This window comes from Oncorhynchus masou, chromosome 24 (assembly GCF_036934945.1).
Source record: "Oncorhynchus masou masou isolate Uvic2021 chromosome 24, UVic_Omas_1.1, whole genome shotgun sequence".
NCBI lineage: Eukaryota > Metazoa > Chordata > Actinopteri > Salmoniformes > Salmonidae > Oncorhynchus > Oncorhynchus masou.
The window spans coordinates 98,376,832-98,400,580 of record NC_088235.1 but is presented as its reverse complement, the minus strand read 5'-3'; the positions used below and the strand labels follow the sequence as shown (position 1 = coordinate 98,400,580).

At 41.9% G+C, this 23,749-nt stretch overlaps 1 protein-coding gene across 5 annotated transcripts in view; it reads right to left on the bottom strand.

Annotated features, from left to right (window-relative positions):
• Positions 1-1,206: 1,206 nt before the first annotated feature.
• exoc2 (exocyst complex component 2) overlaps positions 1,207-23,749 on the bottom strand; it is a 120,681-nt gene continuing 98,138 nt past the window's right edge. For 4 of the 5 annotated variants that reach the window (XM_064935797.1, XM_064935798.1, XM_064935800.1 and 1 more), the window contains 5 exons: positions 18,905-18,960; positions 18,624-18,746; positions 14,611-14,672; positions 14,189-14,248; positions 1,207-3,181 (listed from right to left, as the gene is read on the bottom strand). In XM_064935797.1, the coding sequence (XP_064791869.1) occupies positions 3,088-3,181; positions 14,189-14,248; positions 14,611-14,672; positions 18,624-18,746; positions 18,905-18,960 (395 nt within the window). In that variant the 3' untranslated portion in view covers positions 1,207-3,087. Of the gene's footprint in view, positions 3,182-3,664; positions 3,925-14,188; positions 14,249-14,610; positions 14,673-18,623; positions 18,747-18,904; positions 18,961-23,749 lie in introns of all 5 variants that reach the window. The other variant, XR_010451492.1, reaches the window with a different exon arrangement.

Below are 23,749 nucleotides of genomic sequence, written 5' to 3'. Positions count from 1 at the left end.
TGGATGGTTCCGACCTTGAATATGTGGACACCTATAAGTACCTAGGTGTCTGGCTAGACTGCAAACTCTCCTTCCAGACCCATATCAAACATCTCCAATCGAAAATCAAATCAAGAGTCGGCTTTCTATTCCGTAACAAAGCCTCCTTCACTCACGCTGCCAAGCTTACCCTAGTAAAACTGACTATCCTACCAATCCTTGACTTCGGCGATGTCATCTACAAAATTGCTTCCAACACTCTTCTCAGCAAACTGGATGCAGTTTATTACAGTGCCATCCGTTTTGTCACTAAAGCACCTTATACTACCCACCACTGCGACTTGTATGCTCTAGTCGGCTGGCCCTCGCTACATATTCGTCGCAAGACCCACTGGCTCCAGGTCGTCTACAAGGCCATGCTAGGTAAAGCTCCGCCTTATCTCAGTTCACTGGTCACGATGGCAACACCCATCCGTAGCACGCGCTCCAGCAGGTGTATCTCACTGATCATCCCTAAAGCCAACACCTCATTCGGCCGCCTTTCGTTCCAGTACTCTGCTGCCTGTGACTGGAACGAATTGCAAAAATCGCTGAAGTTGGAGACCTCCCTCACCAACTTCAAACATCAGCTATCTGAGCAACTAACCGATCGCTGCAGCTGTACATAATCTATTGGTAAATAGCCCACCCATTTTCACCTACCTCATCCCCACAGTTTTTATTTATTTACTTTTCTGCTCTTTTGCACACCAATATCTCTACCTGTACATGATCATTTATCAATCCAGTGTTAATCTGCAATATTGTAATTATTCGCCTACCTCCTCATGCCTTTTGCACACATTGTATATAGACTCCCCTTTTTTTTCTCTACTGTGTTATTGACTTGTTAATTGTTTACTCCATGTGTAACTCTGTGTTGCCTGTTCACACTGCTATGCTTTATCTTGGCCAGGTCGCAGTTGTAAATGAGAACTTGTTCTCAACTAGCCTACCTGGTTAAATAAAGGTGAAATAAAATAAAATAAAAAAAACTGTCTCTGCACAACCTTCTATGGGACAAGCCTAATCAAGGTCAAGGACACTGTATGGTCTGAGTGAGGGGTTGGGTAGGGTGTGAGTAGATATGACAATGGCAGCAATGTGTAATAAACCATTCAATAAGGTAGTATGTTACAGTGATAAGGTGAAAAGTGACAGGTCACAAGAACAGAATCAATTTAAATGTGTATTTTAATTGGCAGGTCTTTTAATTTGAGGACAAAACAGCACTGAAACATTTTCACACAAATTCCACATATAACACACAATGACACACCTGCAGTTTCTTTATGAACATTCAGAGAGCTGTTGGCTGGCTCTGCCATATTTCTTAGCAGGAGAGAGTAGAGACAGTCCTGCCTCTAAAATCAGCCTTGCCAAAAGGGACTGGATGCTGATTGCTAGATGAGCGGCCATCTAACAATATTATAATTAGCATGATTCTACAGTAGAGGGACTGCCCATATTAACCATGTAATTACTCTGGGTCTTTCCATCAAAAATAACCCATGAGCACCAAAACATTAAGTTTATAGGAGCATATAAGATTGAGTGTCAAATGAAAGTTAAGAGTCAATATTATTGGCAAATTAAGTCATAGATACCTTTTTCAGCCATTTTCCATCTTAAAAATGAGGCGTAAGTAAATGCTTTGATTTCTGGATAAACAGATGGAAAAGGGGTCTTAAAAACAACATCTATCAGAAAAAGTCTTAAAATGTATTATAAATACATCAAAACACAATAATGTTGATGTAAATTACCCTGCCAACTAATATCAACACTTATATTTAGTTTGAGGAATTGTTTTCCTGTCTTTAATTTGAAGAAATATTGCCTTGTAATTCTGTTACCAAATACCCACATACTGTATCATTAATTATAGTGATTTTACTGATATCAATTTTGTTTATGAATTATTAAGTGATTAAAACTCAAAAACAATTACAAAAACATCTAACAGAATTACAGCAACTGAATTGGCTACAATGGGAAATCTCAATAGTCACAAACCACAGTTGGGAGCCCTGCTCCTGTCATTCCTTCCACTGGCAAACTGTTATGTTCAGCAACCCCTTCCTCTCTTTGCCTCTCTCTCATCTCAAGTTATGTCACCTCTCCCAGCGCTTACTGACACCTACCCATGAGCCCCCTCAATTCTTAATTGACTGTAACCAGCAGCCTCACTCACTGAGCACTGACCGACACTGGATGTCCATGGACGTTGAAAAGTAGTTGAAAGTTGGTTAGTCCACCCTGGCCTTGATGTTAACGACAGATGGAACGGACCAGATCTGAATCTATCATTGACGTATGTACTTAACTATACTCTATTCTGCTGTGCTTTATTGTGCTGTACTGTACTCTACTGTGATGTCCAAACTTGTGAAACATTAGGTGAATGACATTCAAATCCATAATTCTGCATTTCTGTGTATTACAGATCAGTGACCCACGACGTTAGTTTGTTCATTACTTTAATTCTGTAACCAGGTGTAAATCCACTTCACTTACTGTATTTCAATAACCAAAATAGATTTGATCAAACTCAAGGTGTCATTTCATAGGTGATTTATGCAGACATCTTTCAATCTTAATTAGGAGCAGATATTTAACTGGGTTTTTGGAAAACATTGCTGCATAAAAGTCTGAGGGAGATTTTACCACAATTCTGTTACCAAAGTTTGCATCTGGAAAGTTCTTCCACTAAATTTGTATATTTTTTCAGTGGATTGTTGAAAATCGTCCCTGTGCATAGAGTAGTAGAGTTTAAGTTTTGAAATCAATGTTTTTTTTGGCATAGATTTTAAGGTGAAAAAACTGAGTTAAAGCGTAATTCTGTTGCCGTGGAATTGCCCCTCAGCAAATTAGTGTACATATCTAAGATAAAAAACGTGATTAGTGTGAGAAAAGGCAAATTTCCAGTCTACTATAGATCTTATAACAATTGAACAAAAGGCTGTGAAAGCTTATCGAGACAAGTAAATAGGCATTGCAAATGATTTGATAGATAGAGATACTATAATGCCATTATATTAATGTTGAAGAGACGTACAGACGTTTGGCTCATCTCTTGACAGGCTGGACATTAGAGGGCTGGAAACAGGTGAGTTGAAGCTGCATACTGCTCTTAAACCTATTTAGCAACTCCTCGAGAAACCTAGAGACAGAGAGACAGAGACAGAGAGAAAGAACAAAAAAAGGGATGGAAGCAGGGAAAGAAAGAGGTAGAATCATGATATTAAATGAGGGTGCAACTGGAGATATTTCAGTACCAACGAAAACTGTTTTTGAATTCAATATTTTTGAATTTGTAATGCACAAATTGAATAATTGAATTCATAAATAAAACTTCTATTTCAGGATCTGAAATTGAATTGACTGAAAATTGCATTCAGTTTTAAAATGATACTTAAATTTGATTGAATATTCAAATTCAAAGCTAGAATATGTACAGTACCAGTCAAAAGTTTGGACACACCTATTCATTCAAGTTTTTTTAGTTTTTAAAACTATTTTCTACATTGTAGAATAATAATGAAGATATAAAAATGATTAAATAACACATCTGGAATCATGTAGTCACCAAAGTGTTCAACAAATCTAAACATATTTTACATTTTAGATTCTTCAAAGTAGTCACCCTTTGCCTTGATGACAGATTTGCACATGCTTGGCATTCTCCCAACCAGCTTCACTTGCTTTTCCAGCAGGAGTTCCCACATATGCTGAGCACTTGTTGGCTGCTTTTCCTTCTCTCTGCGGTCCAACTCATCCCAAACCATCTCAATTAGGTTGAGATCGGATGATTTTAGAAGCTAGGTCATCTGATGCAGCACTCCATCACACTCCTTGTTGGTCAAAACATCCTTACACAGCCTGGAGGTGTGTTGGGTCATTTTCCTGTTGAAAAACAAATGATAGACCCACTAAGCCAAACCAGATGGAATGGGTATCATTGCAGAATGCTGTGGTAGCCATGCTGGTTAAGTGTGCCTTGAATTCTAAATAAATCCCAAACAGTGTCACCAGCAGAGCAGCCCCACACCATCACACCTCCCCCTCCATGCTTCACGGTGGGAACCACACATGTGGAGATCGTCCGTTCACCTTCTCTGCATCTCACAAAGACACGGCGGTTGGAAACAAAATCTCAAATTTGGACTAATCAGACCAAAGGACAGATTTCCACCAGTCTAATGTCCATTGCTCGTGTTTTTGGCCCAAGCCAGTCTCTTCTTATTATTGGTGTCCTTTAGTAATTGTTTCTTGGCAGCAATTCTACCATGAAGGCCTGATTCACGCAGTCTCCCCCTGAACAGTTTAAGTTGAGATGTCTGTTACTTGACCTCAGTGAAGCATTTATTTGGGCTGCAATTTCTGAGGCTGAACTTATCCTATGCAACAAAGGTAACACTAGGTCTTCCTTTCCTGTGGCAGTCCTCATGAGAGCCAGTTTCATCACAGCGCTTGATGGGTTATTTTAAAGTTCTTGAAATGTTCTGGATTGACTGTCCTTCATGTCTTAAAGTCATGATGGACTGTCATTTCTCTTTGCTTATTTTCTCTGTTCTTGCCATAATATGGTCTTGGTCTTTTACCAAATAGGGTTCTGTATACCACCCCTACCTCATCACAACACAACTGATTGGCTCAAACGCATTACGAAGGAAATAAACTTTTAACAAGGAACACCTGTTAATTGAAATGCATTCCAGGTAACTACCTCATGGAGCTGGTTGAGAGAATGCCAGGAGTGAGCAAAGCGGTCATCAAGGCAAAGGGTGGATACTTTGAAGAATTTCAAATATAAAATATATTTTGATTTGTTTAACACTTTTTTGCTTACTACATGATTCCATATGTGTTATTTCATAGTTTGGATGTCTTCACTATTATTCTACAATGTAGAAAATATAAAAAATAAAGAAAAACCCTGGAATAAGTATGTGCGTCCAAACTTTTGTATTTGGCCGATCTTTTTAGGCGACCCAACCAAATTTACATAGAAATTTGAGTTATAGATCATTCTCATTCAAAGCAAATCTAAGAAGCGGTAGATCGGTTCCATGTGCGTTTTTTCTATGCTTCCTGTTCTTACGTTTCATTTTTGCGTATTTTACTTATGGTTTTGTGCACCAGCTTCAAATAGTTGAAAATACAATATTGTTGGTTATGGAAAAGATATTTCACAGCGGTTTAAATGGTAGAATTACTCTCTACACTATACTTGCTTGTTTTGTCAAACTGAAATTAGGCGAACTATTAGTATTTCAGCAACCAGGAAATGTCAGAGCGATATCTGCATAGTGCATCTTTAATATTTATGCATTCTGCTTCAATATGGCAAATATTGCAGTCATTGTCTGTGTATCAAGTTAATAAACTATTTGTATTTGTATTTGATTAGGGATCCCCATTAGCTGCTTCCAAGGCAACAGCTACTCCAAACACATTAAGACTTGTATTACACATAAAACAAAAGCTAAAACAGTACATCATATAACACTGTCACACTACCACATATCCACAACACAAAATGTATGATACCACTACACAACAATATTACAATGTACGTGTGTGTGTAGAGTGCGTGTGCGACGTGTGTCACAATAATATTACAATGTACTTGTGTGTGTATGCGTGTGTCTGTACCTGTGTGTGTGTTACTTCACAGTCCCTGCCGTTCCATAAGGTGTACTTCTACCCCCATTCCATTTAGTCATGACTCTATGTAGTACTATGCACCTCCCATAGTCTGTTCTGGACTTGGGGATTATGAAGAGACCTCTGGTGGCATGTCTTCTAGAGTATGCATGGGTGTCAGAGCTGTGTGCTAGTAGTTTAAAACAGACAGCTCGGTGCATTCAGAATGTCAACACTCCTTACAAAAACAAGTAGTGATGAAGTCAATCTCTCCTCCACTTCAAGCCATGAGAGATTGCCATGCATATCATTAATGTTAGCTCTCCGTGTACATTTGACAGCCAGCAGCGCTGGCAAATTTCCTAAGTCTCTCTTTGTGACACCTGACCACACAACTGAACAGTAGTCCAGATGTGACAAAACTAGGGCCTGTAGGTCCTGCCTTGTTGACAGTGTTGGCAGAGTAGCGCTTTATTATGGACAGACTGCTCCCCATCTTAGCTACTGTTGTATCAACATGTTTTGACCGTGACAGTTTACAATCCAGGGTTACTCCAAGCAGTTTAGCTACCTCAACTTGCTCAATTTCCACATTATTAATTACACAATTTAGTTGTTTAGGGTTTAGTGAATGATTTGTTCCAAATACAATGCCTTTAGGTTTTTCAAGATTTAGGTTGAAACGTATTCCTTGCCACCCATTCTGAAACTAACTGCAGCTCTTTGTTAAGTGTTGCAGTAATTTCAGTCACTGTGGTAGCTGATGTGTATAGCGTTGAGTCATCCGCATACATAGACACACTGGCTTTACTCAAAGCAGTGGCATGTCATTTGCCAAGATTGAAAAAAGTAAGGGGCCTAAAAAGCTGCCCGGGGGATTTTTTGATTTAACCTGGATTATGTTGGGGAGACTTCCATTAAAGAACACCTCTGTGTTCTGTTAGACAGGTAACTCTTTACCCACAATATAGTAGGGGGTGTAAAGCCATACACATACGTTTTTCCAGCAGCAGATGATGATCGATATTGTCAAAAGCTGCACTGAAGTCTAACAAAACAGCCCCCTCAATCTTTTTATCCAAGCTGTTTAAAGGCACTTAGTGTATGTAAACTTCAGACCAACTGGAATTGTGATACAGTGAATTATAAGTGAAATAATTTGTGTGTAAACAATTGTTGGAAAAATTACTTGTGTCATGCACAAAGTAGATGTCCTAACCGACTTGCCAAAACTAAACTTTGTTAACAAGACATTTGTGGAGTGGTTGAAAAACAAGTTTTAATGACTCCAACCTAAGTCTATGTAAACTTCCGACTTCTAGAGTACAAAGGTAGGCTACTTTGTTACTAACACATCTGCTCTTAAATTCGCTCACTGTACATCATTCAAAACAACAGTGTAGGTTACTTTGAACCAACACTGTATAACTCAAGATCTAAAAGCACATCCCCATGAAACTGATTGAGATCAAATGGTTACTATGGGTAAAACTTGAAGAATTATCAATCACAATTGGTGTTTTCCGTCTTACAGTAACATTAAACTATGCTATTATATTTGGTTATGTTATGTAGAATACTGTGAACATTGTGATCTTGCAGACATTGATTCTACTTGATCTAACTGTACCAAACGAGCACCATTCGTCTGAGTAGCCTATTCTCTGCAGGTCAAAGGGTGCCCTGCATTTTACACATGTGCAGAACGTGATCCTTGAAGTCAGAACCTGAAAAAGTCAGATCAATAGCCACAGCCTTGTTTTTTTCTAAGTTGATGATAGAGTATTTTGTATTTGTAAATGTTGCAAATTAGTCAGATTGTTTACATGCAGGGCTTCCTTGGAAAAGAGGCATTGGTCTCAATGAGATTTCCCTGCTTAAATCAAGGTTAAATAAAACAATACAAAAATGTGCTTAAGCCCTTAGAGAAGTGATCAGGAAGTTCATGTAAAGGCCGCTTGCTTAGCAAGTACTGATTCCCCCTGATTCAGCTTATACCGAGACTTGAACTCAGGACCTCTTGTCTCGCAAACACACGTGACCGCCCTCCTGAAGCATTCCAACCCGCCACACTATTGAAAAAGGCCTTCAACTGCAGTTGGGCTGAGCGGTTGGGCTAAGCGCAACTGTAGATCACAGTCTAGCTTGATTAGCGAGTACCACGTCCCCCTGATTCAGCTCATAAGGAAACTCAAACTCGAAAACACACGCGACCACCTTCCTGTAGCATACCAACCCATCGCGCTATGTATCCAAGATGGGGTAGCAGTCGGACGTGTGTTTGTCTTGTCCCATGCAAATAGTCATTTTATCAGTTATTTTTTGTATATATTTTAATCTCACTTTCCGCCTACGATCTAAATATACTTTCCTGCAACCCGCCTCACCCAGTGTGTTACAGATCTGCTATTTTTAGATGTTATAACTGGAACCTCAATCAGAAGCTAGCCTGCTAATGAGCTACTAGTCACTGCTGGCCACGGCTAGCCCTCTTCACCTTTAGCCCGGACACCAGCCAGCTTTAGCTCGGTCAATACCTGCCAGTCTGCACAGCGCAATATCAACCCAGAGCATATCAGACTGCTTTTCTCCACCACATCACCAGATTCCTACTGCAAGGGCCATTACACTGGATCATCGCAGCTAGCTAGCTACAACCAAGTGGCTACTGCTGGCTAACGCCTCTGTCCCGAAGCAAGCAACAGTTGGCCTTGAGCTATCCTCGAACTAGCCTCAAGCTAGGCCCATCTCCTGGCTAGCTGAATAGGTATACTCGCTAATTCGTGGGCTACAATACCTCTTCTGCCAATTGGCCTGGACCCTTTATTGCCGACACGGAGCCCCACCGTTCCATCGCGACTGGTCTGCCGACGTAATCGTCCGATGTGGTTTCAACAGGCTTTTCCGTTGCGATGTCGCCGAAACACCCATCTGCTAGCAACGGCACGCTAGCTTTCTGAACGCCGTGCCTCCTGCTCGCCTAGCATAGTAGCGACTACCAAACGGCTCCCGGACTCACCTATTGCTGCTCATTGGACCCTATGGTCACTTCGCTACACACGCCTCTCTCTAATGTCAATATGCCTTGTCTACTGCTGTTTTGGATAGTTATTGTTTTATTTCACTGTAGAGCCCCTAGTCCAGCTGCCTTAGATAGCTATTTTGTCACATACCCCCACAAATGGGGAGACCTCACCTGGCTGAGCTGATGTCTCTAGAGATGCAAACTCTCTCATAGTCACTCAATGCCTAGGTTTACCCCACTGTACTCACATCCTACCATATCCTTGATTGTACATTATGCCCTGAATCTATTCTACCACGCCCAGAAATCTGCCCCTTTAATTCTCTGTTCCCAATGCACTAGACGACCAGTTATCATAGCCTTTAGCCGTACCCTTATCCTACTCCTCCTCTGTTCATCTGGTGGTGTAGAGGTTAACCCAGGCCCTGTAGCCCCAAGCATCACACCTATTCCCCAGGCGCTCTCATTTGTTGACTTGTGTAACCGTAAAAGCCTTTGTCTCATGCATGTTATTATCAGAAGCCCCCTCCCTAAATTTGTCTTATTCACTGCTTTAGCACACTCCGCCAACACTGATGTCGTAGCCGTGTCTAAATCCTGGCTTAGGAAGGCCACCAAAAAGTCTGAAATTTCCATCCCCAACTACAACATTTTCCATCAAGAAACTGCCAAAGGGGGCGGAATTGCAATCTACTGCAGAGATAGCCTGCAGCGTTCTGTCATGCTATCCAGGTCTGTGCCCAAACAATTCAAGCTTCTACTTTTAAAAAATCCACCTTTCCAGAAATAAGTCTCTTACTGTTGCCGCGTGTTATAGACCCCCCTCAGCCCCCAGCTGTGCTCTGGACACCATATGTGAATGGATTGCCCCCCAGGTGACCAAAACTGGGAAATGTTTAGCACCCTGGCCGTCCTACTATCTAAGCTAGATGCCCTCAATCTCAAACAAATTATCAAGGAACCTACCAGGTACAACCCTCAACCCATAAACATGGGCACCCTCATAGATAGCATCCTAACCAACCTGCCCTCCAAATACAGCTCTGCTGTCTTCAACCAGGATCTCAGCAATCACTGCCTCATTGCCTGCGTCCGCAATGGGCCAGCAGTCAAACGACCTCTCCTCATCACTGTCAAACGATCCCTAAAACACTTCACTTCAAGTCAGTAGAGGATGCCTGGTTGTTCTTTAAAAGTGCTTTCCTCATCGTCTTAAATAAGCATGCCCATTCAAAAAAATGTAGAACTAAGAACAGATACAGCCCTTGGTTCACTCCAGACTTGACTGCCCTTGACCAGCACAAAAACATCCTGTAGCGGACTGCATTAGCATCGAATAGCCCCCGCGACACACAACTTTTCAGGGAAGTCAGGAAACAATATAAAAAGTCAGTTCGGAAAGCTCAGGCTAGCTTTTTCAAACATAAATTTACATCCAGTAGCACTAATTCCAAAAGGTTTTGGGACACTGTAAAGTCCATGGAGAACCTCCTCCCAGCTGCCATTGCACTGAGGCTAGGAAACGCTGTCACCACCAATAAATCTATGATAATCGAGAATTCCAATAAGCATTTTTCTACGTCTGGCCATGCTTTCTACCTGGCTACCCCTACCCCGGCCAACATCTCAGCACACCCTGCAGCAACTTGCCCAAGCCCCCCCCAACCCGCTTCTCCTTCACCCAAATCCAGATAGCTGATGTTCTGAAGGAGCTGCAAAATCTGGATCCCTACAAATCAGCTGGGCTAGACAATCTGGACCCTCTTCCTAAAAGTATCTGCCGCCATTATTGCAACCCCTATTACTAGCCTGTTCAACCTCTCTTCCGTATCGTCTGAGATTCCTAAAGTATGGAAAACGGCCGCAGTCATCCCCCTCTTCAAAGGGGGAGACAGTCTAGACCCAAACTATTACAGACTTATAACCATCCTGCCCTGCCTTTCTAAAGTCTTCGAAAGCCAAGTTAATAAACAGATCACCAACCATTTCGAATCCCACCGTACGATCTCCATTATGCCATCTGGTTTCCGAGCTGGTCATGGGTGCACCTCAGCCACGCTCAAGGTCCTAAACAATATCATAACCACCATAGATAAAAGACAGTACTGTGCAGCCGTCTTCATCGACCTGGCCAAGGTTTTCGACTCTGACAATCACTGCATTCTTATCGGCACAATAGCCTTGGTTTCTCAAATGACTGCTTCGCCTGGTTCACCAGCTACTTCTCAGATAGAGTTCAGTGTGTAAAATTGGAGGGCCTGTTGTCTGGACCTCTGGCAGTCTCTATGGGGGTGCCACAGGGTTCAATTCTCGGGCTGACTCTTTTCTCTGTATATATCAATGATGTCGCTCTTGCTGCTGGTGATTCTCTGATCGACCTCTACGCAGACGACACCATTCTGTATACATCTGGCCTTTCCTTGGACACTGTGTTAACAAACTTCCAAACGAGCTTCAATGTCATACAACACTCCTTCCGTGGCCTCCAACTGCTCTCAAATGCTAGTAAAACTAAATGCATGCTCTTCAACCGATTGCGGCCTGTACCTGCCCGCCTGCCTAGCATCCCTACTCTGGACGGATCTGGCTTAGAATATGGGGACCACTACAAATACCTAGGTGTCTGGTTAGACTGTAAACTATCCTTCCAGACTCACATTAAGCATCTCCAATCAAAAATTACATCTAGAATCGGCTTCCTATTTCGCAACAAAGCCTCCTTCACTCATGCTGCCAAACATACCCTCATAAAACTGACTATCCTACCGATCCTAGACTTCGGTGATGTCATTTACAAAATAGCCTCCAACACTCTACTCAGCAAATTGGATGTAGTTGATCACAGTGCCATCTGTTTTGTCACCAAAGCACCATATACTACCCATCACTGTGACCTGTATGCTCTCGTTGGCTGGCCCTCGCTACATTTTCATCGCCAAACCCACTGGCTCCAGGTCATCTACAAGTCTCTGCTAGGTAAAGCCCCGCCTTATCTCAGCTCACTGGTCACCATTGCAGCACGCGCTCCAGCAGATATATTTCACTGGTCATCCCCAAAGCCAACACCTCCTTTATCTGCCTTCCCTTCCAGTTCTCTGCTGCTAATGCCTGGAACGAATTGCAAAAATCACTGAAGCTGGAGACTTATATCTTCCTGGCTAACTTTAAGCATCAGCTGTTAAAGCAGCTTACCGATCATTGCATCTGTACACACCCCATCTGTAAATAGCACACCCAATTACCTCATCCCCATACTGTTATTTTTTTATTTGCTCTTTTGCACCCCATTATCTCTACTTGCACATCATCATCTGCACATCTATCACTCCAGTGTTAATGCTAAATTGTAATTATTTTACCACTATGGTCTATTTATTACCTTACCTACCTAACCTTAATACATTTGCACACACTGTACATATATTCTTCTATTATGTTATTGACTATGTGTTTGTTTATCCCATGAGTAACTCTGTGTTGTTGTTTTTGTCGCACTAGGTAGTAGTTGTAAGCAGTTGTAAATGAGAACTTGTTCTCAACTGGCCTACCTGATTAAATAAAGGTGAAAAAAAAGTATTCAATATCGCACGGGGTGACACTTTTGGCTGAGGAGTGAGTTTCACAGATCCCATCATATATATATTACATTACCTTTATTTAACTAGGCAAGTCAGTTAAGAACACGATCTTATTTACAATGACAGCTTGTTAGTTTCAAGTCTCTGGCAAACCTAGGTATTGGTTATGTGACTTAAATGGGTCTCTTCGAGAAGGAGGAGGTCAAAGGGAGGGTGAAGTGTAACAGGTGGTTTGGGGAGCATGCTTGCATGATGAGTACCTTCTCAAGAGACCTGAAAGTTACGTTGTACTGAGTGCTGAAGCGGGTAGCGCACAAATAGTCTGTCCTCAGTTGCAACACTCACTACCGAATTCCAAACTGCCTCTGGAAGCAACGTCAGCACAGGAACTACTCATCTGGAGCTTCATGAAATGGGTTTCCAAGGCCGAGCAGCCAAGCATGGCTCGCCACCATTGGACTCTGGAGCAGTGGAAATGTGTTCTCCTTTGTGATGAATCACGCTTCACCATCTGGCAGTCCAGTGGACAAATCTGGGTTTGGCAGATTCAAGGAGAATGCTACCTGCCCCAATGCATAGTGCGAACTGTGAAGTTTGGTAGAGGAAGAATAATAGTATGTGGCTGTTTTTCATAGTTCGGGCTAGGCCCCTTAGTCCCAGTGAAGGGAAATCTTAACGCTACAGTACACAATGACATTCTAGATGATTATGTGCTTCCAACTTTGTGGCAACAGTTTGGGGAAGGCCCTTTCCTGCTTCATCATGATAATGCCCCTGTGCACAAAGCGAGGTCCATACAGAAATGTCTTGTCGAGACCTGTGTGTAAAAACTTGACTGGCCTACACAGAGCCCTGCCCTCAACCCCAACGAACACCTTTGGGATGAATTGGAACGCCGACTGCGAGCCAGAAGAGTGGAAGCTGTTATAGCAGCAAAGGGGGGACCAACTCCATATTAATGCCCATGATTTTGGAATGAGATGTTTGAAGAGCAAGTGTCCACATACCTTTGGTCATGTAGTGCATTTCTGACCACTAATATCCCTGGAGCCTGAAATTAGCCTATTAGATGTTGGTGTAAGTGGGCTAACACAGTCTTTTGACATGCAGGAGACCCGGTTCAAATCCAGTCAGTCACAAGAGCAAGAAAATTAGAAAGTGGAAAAGCTATACTTCAAAGGGCTATGACATGGCTATTCAACTATATTGTTATTGTGGCCAAATTGCATTTTTTGTCACACTCCCTTCTAACGAGTCCTTTGAGCATCATAGAGGGGAACGGAATACACAACCGTGTTCCAGAGAGCTTTCAGGAATTGGGTCATAATATCTCATAGCCCAAACGGTTCAAACGCTAGAGACAAAATCATAGGAAGAAAATGTATTCAAAATGCCACATTGGCTTCAGAAATCTGTTTAACACAAAGATTCTATCTGTTCTCTTCTACCATTCCTTGCTGACCAGGATGTTATCTCTGGTTTTGAATCTGAATGTAAGAGAACTGAATTTGAAGACTGAATCCGAACGCATTTAAAAAGTTGAATGTTTGAAACTTTGGTAAACTTGAAATTAGTTTATAAACTTGATACCAGAGCAATGAATGCAATATTTACCATATTGAAACTGACTATATAAATATAGAATTTTAATATTCAATTAAATTGAATTTTATAACTGAATGAAATATGAATTAAATCAGTTTAAAATCATGAAATACAAGTTCAATTTATGAATTCAATGACTCAATTTGTCCATTACAAACTCAAAAATAATGAATTCAATATCTAAATACAAATCCAAAAATAATGAAATCAAATACAGTTTCTGTTGGCACTGAATTCGCTCCATAATTTAAATGGAAGTGAAATGTCTCCATATTTTAAATGGAACCGGTATTACCCTTGATGAATGACTTACTTTTGGTCTGCTCCACTGTGTAACTGGGGGAGGGCCTCCAGAGCCTGCTTGAAGTTGGCGCTGAAACAAGATACACACAGTTGACACCACACCACACGACACACACCGACATTCTACTACACAAAGAAGGAGACATACCATCACACAAAAACAGATTAAACTAGCTGGAGTGCTGCTTTCGCTTCCTTTTCAATATACAGTACCCCCAGGTAATGAAGACTAGGGAGTGGCTGGTAGAAGCGTGGGTAAGATTAATGTGACTTACAGGAATGACCGTGAGAGTACTGTGTAGTTTCTGTAACATATGTACATGTATACAGTAGTATGCACAGTGTGTGTGTGAAGAGTAGGTGTGCGTGTGATACATAGGGGCGTAGTGATGTAGTACAGTACAGTCTCAGGGAGTGTTTTTGGGGTCTTACTGGCTCTCAGATGACAGGTATGAGGCTACAACATCTCTCAGAGCATTGATCTCCAAACGGGCCTGGAGAGAGTGAGAGAGAGGGAGTGAAATGAGGTGGAAACAGCTGCACTTCCTAACCCCCTGCCAAATGTATGACCATATAGGAGACACATATTTCCCTCAGATTACACAGACCCACAAAGAATTCGAGAACAAATCCAATTTTGATAAACTCCCAAATCTATTGGGTGAAATACCACAGTGTACAATCACAGCAGTAATATTTGTGACCTGTTGCCACAAGAAAAGGGCAACCAGTGAATAACAAACCCCATTGTAAATACAACCCATATTTATGTTTTATTTATTTTACCTTTTGTACTTTAACTATTTGCACATCATTACAACACTGTATATAGACATATACAGTGTTGCCCTGGACACATATATAGCTGTGCCCTGGACACCATATGTGAATTGATTGCCCCCCATCTATCTTCAGAGTTGATTCTGGTAGGTGACCTAAACTGGGATATGCTTAACACCCCAGCCGTCCTACAATCTAAGCTAGATGCTCTCAATCTCACACAAATAATCAAGGAAACCACCAGGTACAATCCTAAATCCGTAAACATGGGCACCCTCATAGATATTATCCTGACCAACATGCCCTCCAAATACACCTGTGCTGTTTTCAATCAGGATCTCAGCGATCACTGCCTCATTGCCTGTATCCGCTATGGGTCCCCGGTCAAACAACCAACCCTCATCACTGTCAAATGCTCCCTAAAACACTGCTGCGAGCAGGCCTTTCTAATCAACCTGGCCCAGGTATCCTGGAAGGATATTGACCTCATCCCGTCAGTCGAGGATGCCTGGTCGTTCTTTAAAAGTAATTTCCTAACCATCTTAAATAAGCATGCCCCTTTCAAGAAATGTAGAACTAAGAACAGATATAACCCTTGGTTCACTCCAGACCTGGCTGCCCTTGACCAGCACAAAAACATCCTGTGGCGGACTGCAATAGCATCGAATAGTCCCCGCGATATGCAACTGTTCAGGGAAGTCAGGAACCAATACACACAGTCAGTCAGGAAAGCAAAGGCTAGCTTTTTCAAACAGAAATTTGCATCCTGTAGCTCTGACTCCAAAAAGTTTTGGGACACTGAAAAGTCCATGGAGAACAAGAGCACTTCCTCCCAGCTGCCCACTGCACTGAGGCTTGGCGACAAGGTCACCACCGATAAATCTATGATAATTGAACATTTCAAAAGGCATTTCTCTACGGCTTGCCATACTTTCTTCCTGGCTACCCCAACCCCGACCAACAGCTCCGCACCACTCGCAGCTACTTGCCCAAGCCTCCCCTTCACCTAAATCCAGATCGCAGATGTTCTGAAAGTGCTGCAAAACCTGGACCTGTACAAATCAGCTGGGCTAGACAATCTGGACCCTCTCTTTCTAAAATTATCCGCCACCATTGTTGCAACCCCTATTACCAGTCTGTTAAACCTCTCTTTCATTTCTTCCAAGATGCCTAAAGATTGGAAAGCTGCCGCGGTCATCCCCCTCTTCAAAGGGGGTGAGACTCTAGACCCAAACTGTTACAGACCTATATACACCATGCCTTTCTAAATTCTTCCAAAGCCAAGTTAATAAACATATCACTGACCATTTTGAATCTCACCGTACCATCTCCGCTGTGCAATCCGGTTTCCGAGCTGGTCACGGGTGCACCTCAGCCAAGCTCAAGGTACTAAACGATATCATAACCACCATCGATTAAAGACAGTACTGTGCAGCCGTCTTCATCGACCTGACCAAGGCTTTCGACTCTGTCAATCAACGTATTCTTATTGGCAGACGCAATAGCCTTGGCTTCTCAAATGACTGCCTCGCCTGGTTCCCCAGCTACTTCGCAGATAGAGTTCAGTGTGTAAAATTGGAGAGCCTGTTGTCCGGACCTCTGGCAGTCTCTATGGGGGTGCCACAGGGTTCAAATTCTACTGCCGACTCTTTTCTCTGTATAAATCAACGATGTCGCTCTTTCTGCGGGTGATTCCCTGATCCACCTACGCAGACAACACCATTCTGTGTACATCTGGCCCTTTCTTGGACACTGTGTTAACTAACTTCCAAATGAGCTTCAATGCCATACAACACTCCTTTCGTGGCCTCCAACTGCTCTTAAACGCTAGCAAAACCAAATGAATGCTTTTCAACAGTTCGCTCCCCGCACCCTCCCTCCGGACTAACATCACTACTCTGGACGATTCTGACCTAGAATACGTGGACAACTACAAATACCTAGGTGTCTGGCTAGACTGTAAACTATCCTTCCAAACTCACATCAAACATCTTCAATCCAAAATCAAATCTAGAATCGACTTTCTATTTCACAACAAAGCCTCCTTCACTCACGGCTCCAAAATTATCCTAGTAAAACTGACTATCCTCCCGATCCTCGACTTCGGCGATGTCATTTACAAAATAGCTTCCAATACTCTACTCAGCAAATTGGATGCAGTCTATCACAGTGCCATCCGTTTTGTTACCAAAGCGCCTTATACCACCCACCACTGAGACCTGTATGCTCTAGTCGGCTGGCCCTCGCTACATATTCGTCGCCAGACCCACTTGGTCATCTACAAGTCTATGATAGGTAAAGCTCCGCCTTATCTCAGCTCACTGGTCACGATAACAACATCCAGCACGCACTCCAGCAGCTATATCTCACTGGTCATCCCTAAAACCAACACCTAATTGGCCGCCTTTCCTTCCAGTTCTCTGCTGCCAGTGACTGGAACGAATTGCAAAAATCGCTGAAGCTGGAGACTTACATTTCCCTCACTAACTTTAAACATCAGCTATCTGAGCAGCTAACCGATCGCTGCAGCCGTACATAGTACATCTGTAAATAGCCCACCCAATCTACCTATCTCATCCCCATATTGTTTTTATTTACTTTGCTGCTCTTTTGCACACCAATATCACTACTTACACACCATCATCACAATTACTTTGCTACTATGGCCTATTTATTGCCATACCTCCTCATGTCATTTGCACACACTGTATAGAGACTTAATTTTTTCACTATTGTGTTATTGACTGTACGCTTGTTTATTCCATGTAACTCTGTTGTTGTTTGTGTCGCACTGCTTTGCTTTATCTTGGCCAGGTCGCAGTTGTAAATGAGAACTTGTTCTCAACTGGCCTACCTGGTTAAATAAAGGTTAAATAAAAATAGATTTAAAAAAGCCCTTAAATTGAAATTGAGTGAGTGAGTAAGTGAGTGAAGTGAGTAAGTGAGTGAGTGAGTGAGTGAGAGCAAGAGAGATGGATAAAGAAAAATAAAGAATGGGTAAATGAGGTTAAAAGGTCCAGTGCAGCAGTTTTTATTTCAATATCAAATATTTTTCAAGGTAACAATTAAGTACCTTACTGTAATTAAAATGGTTAAAAAAAACAAAAAAAAGAGCTTCTTCACAAAGAGCACTTTCTCAAGCAAGAATTTTGCTCGGACTGTCTGGGAGTGGTCTGAGTGGGGAAGAGAAAACTGAACAACACTACCTGTTATTGGCAGAGAGGTTTAGAACTCTCTTTCTTATTGGTCTATTAACTCATTTACTGCCTGATGATGTCACCAGGCAGGCCAAAACTCCATCCCACCAAAACAAGCTGACATTTCTGGCAGTCTTTTCAAACAGCTCTTACACTAAAAGAGCAGTTATCATAATTTTCATAATTTCAGTGTAATTCCAACTTCATAGTGTGGAAAAATATACTGTATAAAACAGTGACTGCACTGGGCATTTAATAGAGTACTTTAGGGTAATTTAAAGTATCTTCAGTTTGGGCTGTAGAGTGTAGTATACCAGTAGCTGGTCTGGTAGAGGTGCTGGGGTTTAGAATCATCAGTAAAAGAGGGTAAATCCCCCCAGTTGGTGGCTCTTTATTTGACTCACTCGAGAGAGTGGCATCTGAAAGTGTGTGTGTGTGTGTGTGTGTGTGTGTGTGTGTGTGGTGTACCTGTATGGCTCCGTTCATGCTGAAGGATGACACACACTGCATGAGACGGCTCATCTCCTCCGCCACACCATCAACGATTCTAGTCAGAACCCTGGGAACTAGCTCCTTTGACACTGTGAAGACCTGAGAGAGAAAGAGGTGGAGAGAGAGAGGGGCAGGGGGATAACGAGAGAGATCAAACCCTCTCTGTGACTACTGACTGACTGCTCTACTCATTACAGAAGGCCCCCAATAATTTTTGTCATGCATCTCTTCATTATACAGAAAAGCCAATGCCTTACCTCAGCATGAACAGTGATGATGTTGACCAAGGCTTCTTTCAGGTAGTTCCTCACACCTTGGAAAGAAGGTAGTTCCATAAGAACGTCAAAACCCGAAACCGATCATATGAAACTGATCCCAGACCTAACACATTTATCGGTTCTCTTTTACTATAAGACTAGACTGAAATGCAGTGGGCGAGTGGAAAGATTGAAAGTAGATATTTCTATTGGTTGAGATGAGCCATGTAATGTATGTATTCTCCAATCAACCTGGAGAATGGTGGGTGTATAACGTGTAATGGCACCCCTAAGTAGGAGTGTGAACATTTAAATGTATAAACGAAGTTGGGATCCTTGACGTTAAGAAAAATCCCTAACAACAACATTTGAATCCCAGTTTCCATGTTATAGTCTATACTGCCTATACTGTGTCCATCTCCTCTGTCAATTAAATTAAATTCTGTCTCTGTCCCTCGCTATGAAAGATGCGACTGTTTGTGTTCAAGGAAGTACAGCAACAAGTCAGTCTCCTCCGTTCCAAAAATACTGAATCTTGACACTTAGAAATGAGAGTTAATACTGGAGTCGACATGCAACGAGTGGAGAAATCATTTTGGCGTCGACTCTCTACCACTACGTCACCATGGTTAACAGTTGGAAACATTTCAGAGAAAGGCAAGCAACACCAGTGAAGTATGGCAATACTTTGAGAAGGTAAATGAGAAGTATAAATGCAAACTTTGCAAGGTGGAATTGAGGTACTTTAATGGTAGTACAGTTGCAATGCTTAACCATCTGAAAGGGGTGCACTATAATACCCCTGTGGGGTTGCTGGCAGCAGCACAGCTGCATTGTGAATTCACATGGAATTTTATTTAAAATTCTTAGCATTTTAACAAATGGCCTTTTAAATGTTAAGAAAACTTTTCCACTTGTCACATCCCCAATGTCATGTTGAGAAGACAATATAATAAATATAAATGAGATGATTGTCTGGTGTCTGGTGCTTTAAAGATGAATACTTCCAGGGGGCAAGAGTGTTACCACGAGAAAACAAAAGACCAAAACCAGTGAAGGTTGTCTTTCTCTGTTTCCACTGGCAATGCAGGCCTCAGCATACACACACCAATTACCCACATGTTTAGCCAGTGAAAGTATCATATCCTATTCCTTATAGCTGTGGTTAAAAAGCCCAAATGTTCCTGTTTCACTATTAGTGGAACACACAAAATCATAAAAGGCACCACCTTTTCTCCCTGGAACATTGAGGAGCATAGGGGAGTGGGGCTATGCTCCTCTAAGCGCACACACACACACACACACACACACACTTCCTGTTTTAAGGTACGTAAAACACACACAAGTGTCACCTGTGCACAGCCTCATAGCACATCTGTGTGTATGTGTGTGTGTGTGCGCATACACACAAAACGACAGACCAGAATGATATATGTCCATGTCACTGCTAACATCACATCAATTTAGAGTGTGTGTGTATGATTGTATGAAGAATTCCCTGAAGATTCAGGGTGACATTTCCTACAAGGGGCTCCCCCACCCACAACAACAGGGCTGGGGCGATACCAGTACTGCGATACTCGTCAGTATCGTGGCAATGAAAGAAAACAGGAAGCGGATTTAACTTCTTTAGGAAAACAGCCCTAATGTTGGAAACAAACATTATGTTCTCATCCAGAGTGACATGTATTTATTTTCCCAGCTATAGCATATTGTATTTTACAGACAGCAGGTTTTTAAAGGACAAAAAAGTTTGATCTGCTTCGTGATTTAATTTGCCAAGGTAAAAATATTGTGATACTGGTATCGTCACAGACCTAATACAGAGTAGACTAAGAGTAGACTGTATGTGAAGTTGTGAACATCAGGCTAAGCACATCCAAGCACTGTTCATCGTAAAACTTCAGGACACACAGAGACATTTAGTTAGTGCTGAGAGATTAGTGCTTTTTGAGGTTGGTTCAGTTTCGGTTCGATTATGAAAAAATAAAATCACCGTTTTCGATTTCCTTAATTATTATTATTTTTTCATTAAATGTACTATGCGGATTGAATGTCATGATGGTAGTGACATTTCTGCTAATCGCTTATTAACCATCATTTATTCACATTAATTTACTTTAATAAAATATTTGTTTTATTTGTTGACTTTACTATTTAATTCCAAGTCGCCATCTCTATAGAGCTTCTGCCTATGATGTCTGACTAAATCACTATTTTACTATTATAGTGACGGGCAGACCACAGGGAGGAGGTAAGTGAACTGGTATTGTGGTGCCAGGACAACAAACTCTCCGTCAACATCAGCAAAGGAGTTGTTGACTTCAGGAAGCAGAGGAGGGAACATGCCCTGATCCACATCAAGGGGACTGCAGTAGAGAGAGTCAGCAGTTTTAAGTTTCACTGCGCCCACATCACAGAGGATTTGTCATGGACCAACAACACCACCACTCTTGTCAAGAGGGTGCAACAGCGTCTCTACTTCCTAAGGCAGCTGAAGAAAATCGGGCAAGTCACCCTGGGTCTTCTCCAAATACTACCTCTGCACCATCGAGAGCGTCCTGACCGGTTGCATCACAGCCTGGTACAGGAATTACTCTGTCCACGACCACAAGTCCGTCCAGTGTGTGGTGAAGAAGGTCCAATGCATCACTGGGACCGTGCTCCCACCCATCCGGGACATCTACTTGAAACGGTGCATGAGGAAGTCCCTCAGCATCATCAAGGACCCCATACACCCCAGCCATGAGCAGTTCACTGGACAGACCACCTGCTCGGATTCTCCGCACCTTAGCACACATGCGCTCACACGCTAACTCATCCACTCACTCACACACATACATATACACTACCAGTCAAAAGTTTGGACACACCTGCTCATTCAAGGGTTTTTCAGATTTTTTAAACTATTTTCTATATTGTAGAATAATAGGGAAAACATCCAAACTATGAAATAATACATATGGAATCAATAACACATAAATAACAAAAAATGATAAACAAATCTAAACATATTTTAGATTATTCAAAGTAGCCACCCTTTGCCTTGACAGTTTTGCATACTTGGCATTCTCTCAACCAGCTTCATGAGGAATGCTTTTCCAACAGTCTTGAATGAGTTCCCACATATGCTGAGCACTGTTTGCTGCTTTTCCTTCAATCTGCGATCCAACTCCTCCCAAACCATCTCAATTAGGTTGAGGTCAGGTTTGTGGAGGCCAGGTCATCTGATGCAGCACCATCACTCTCCTTCTTGATCAAATAGCCCTTACACAGTCTTGAGGTGTGTTTTGGGTCATTGTCCTGTTGAAAAACAAATGATAGTCCCACTAAGCGCAAACCAGATGGGATGGCGTATCGCTGCAGAATAACTGTACCTTGAATTCTAAATAAAATCACAGACAGTGTCACCAGTAAAGCAGCCCCACACCATCACACCTCCTCCTCCATGCTTCACCGTAGGAACCACACATATGGATATCATCTGTTCACCTACTCTGCGTCTCACAAAGACACAGCGGTTGGAACCAAAAATCTCAAATTTGGACTCATCAGACTCTAGGACAGATTTTCACCGGTCTAATGTCCACTGCACGTGTTTCTTGGCTCAAGTAAGTCTCTTATTCTTATTTCATGTCCTTTAGTAGTGGTTTCTTTGCAGCAATTGGATCATGAAGGCCTGATTCACGCAGTCTCCTCTGAAAAGCTGATAATGAGATGTGTCTGTTACTTGAACTCTGTGAAACATTTATTTGGGCTGCAATCTGAGGTGCAGTTACCTCTAATGAACTTATCCTCTGCAGCAGAGTTAACTCTGGGTCTTCCTGTCCTGTGGTGGTCCTCATGAGAGCCAGTTTCATCATAGTGCTTGATGGTTTTTGCGACTGAACTTGAAGAAACTTTCAAAGTTCTTGAAATTTTCCGGATTGACTAAAGTAATGATGGACTGTCGTCGCTTCTCTATGTTTATTTGAGCTGTTCTTGCCATAATATGGACTTGACCCCCCCCCCACCTTGTCACAACACAACTGATTGGCTCAAACACATTAAGGAAAGAAATTCCACAAATGAACTTTTGAATTGTTTAACACTTTTTTGGTTTGTATATGATTCCATATGTGTTATTTCATAGTTTTGTGTAAATATTGGACTATAAATTGTGCCTTCATGTATTATACGAATGCTTCATGTATTATACGAATGCTTCATGTATTATACGAATGCTTCATGTATTATACGAATGCTTCATGTATTATACGAATGCTAAAATGTTATTATATTCTACTGAGCCATTTACTTTATGTTGATATTCTTATCTTTTATAATTTCTTATTGTTGTTGGCTTGTGGAGAAGGAACCTGCAAGTAAGCATTTCATTGGACAGTGTATACCATGTGTTCACGTACATATGACTAATCAAACTTGAAGCTTTAGCATTGGCTTGTGAAACTACCACTAACTTCCTTCATACTGGACGCAGAGACATATGGTATGCTGTTGAAGCTCGTGATATTCATAAAATAATTTAGCAGAACCCCTGCAGTGCCTCTATGGAACCTTAGGAGGCTGCAGACCCCAGTTTGAAAACCTCTGCCATAATGTTCCCCAGACAGCCGTAAGTTTTATTGCTTTTGGAGATAAGCCCAAGAGGCTAGATAGGTCAAGGGTTATTATGGGTAAACCCCCCTCTCTCTGTTACATCGGTGGCTTGGCAACTCGACATTGCGAATGCAATCTCCACAAACGTCTGGGAAATTGCATTTAAAAGTCTATCGCCGTGTACATGTGGTTAATCTGTGTTGGTTTGAATACTGGCCTCAGTCCATAATGTCCTGTGATTAAGGT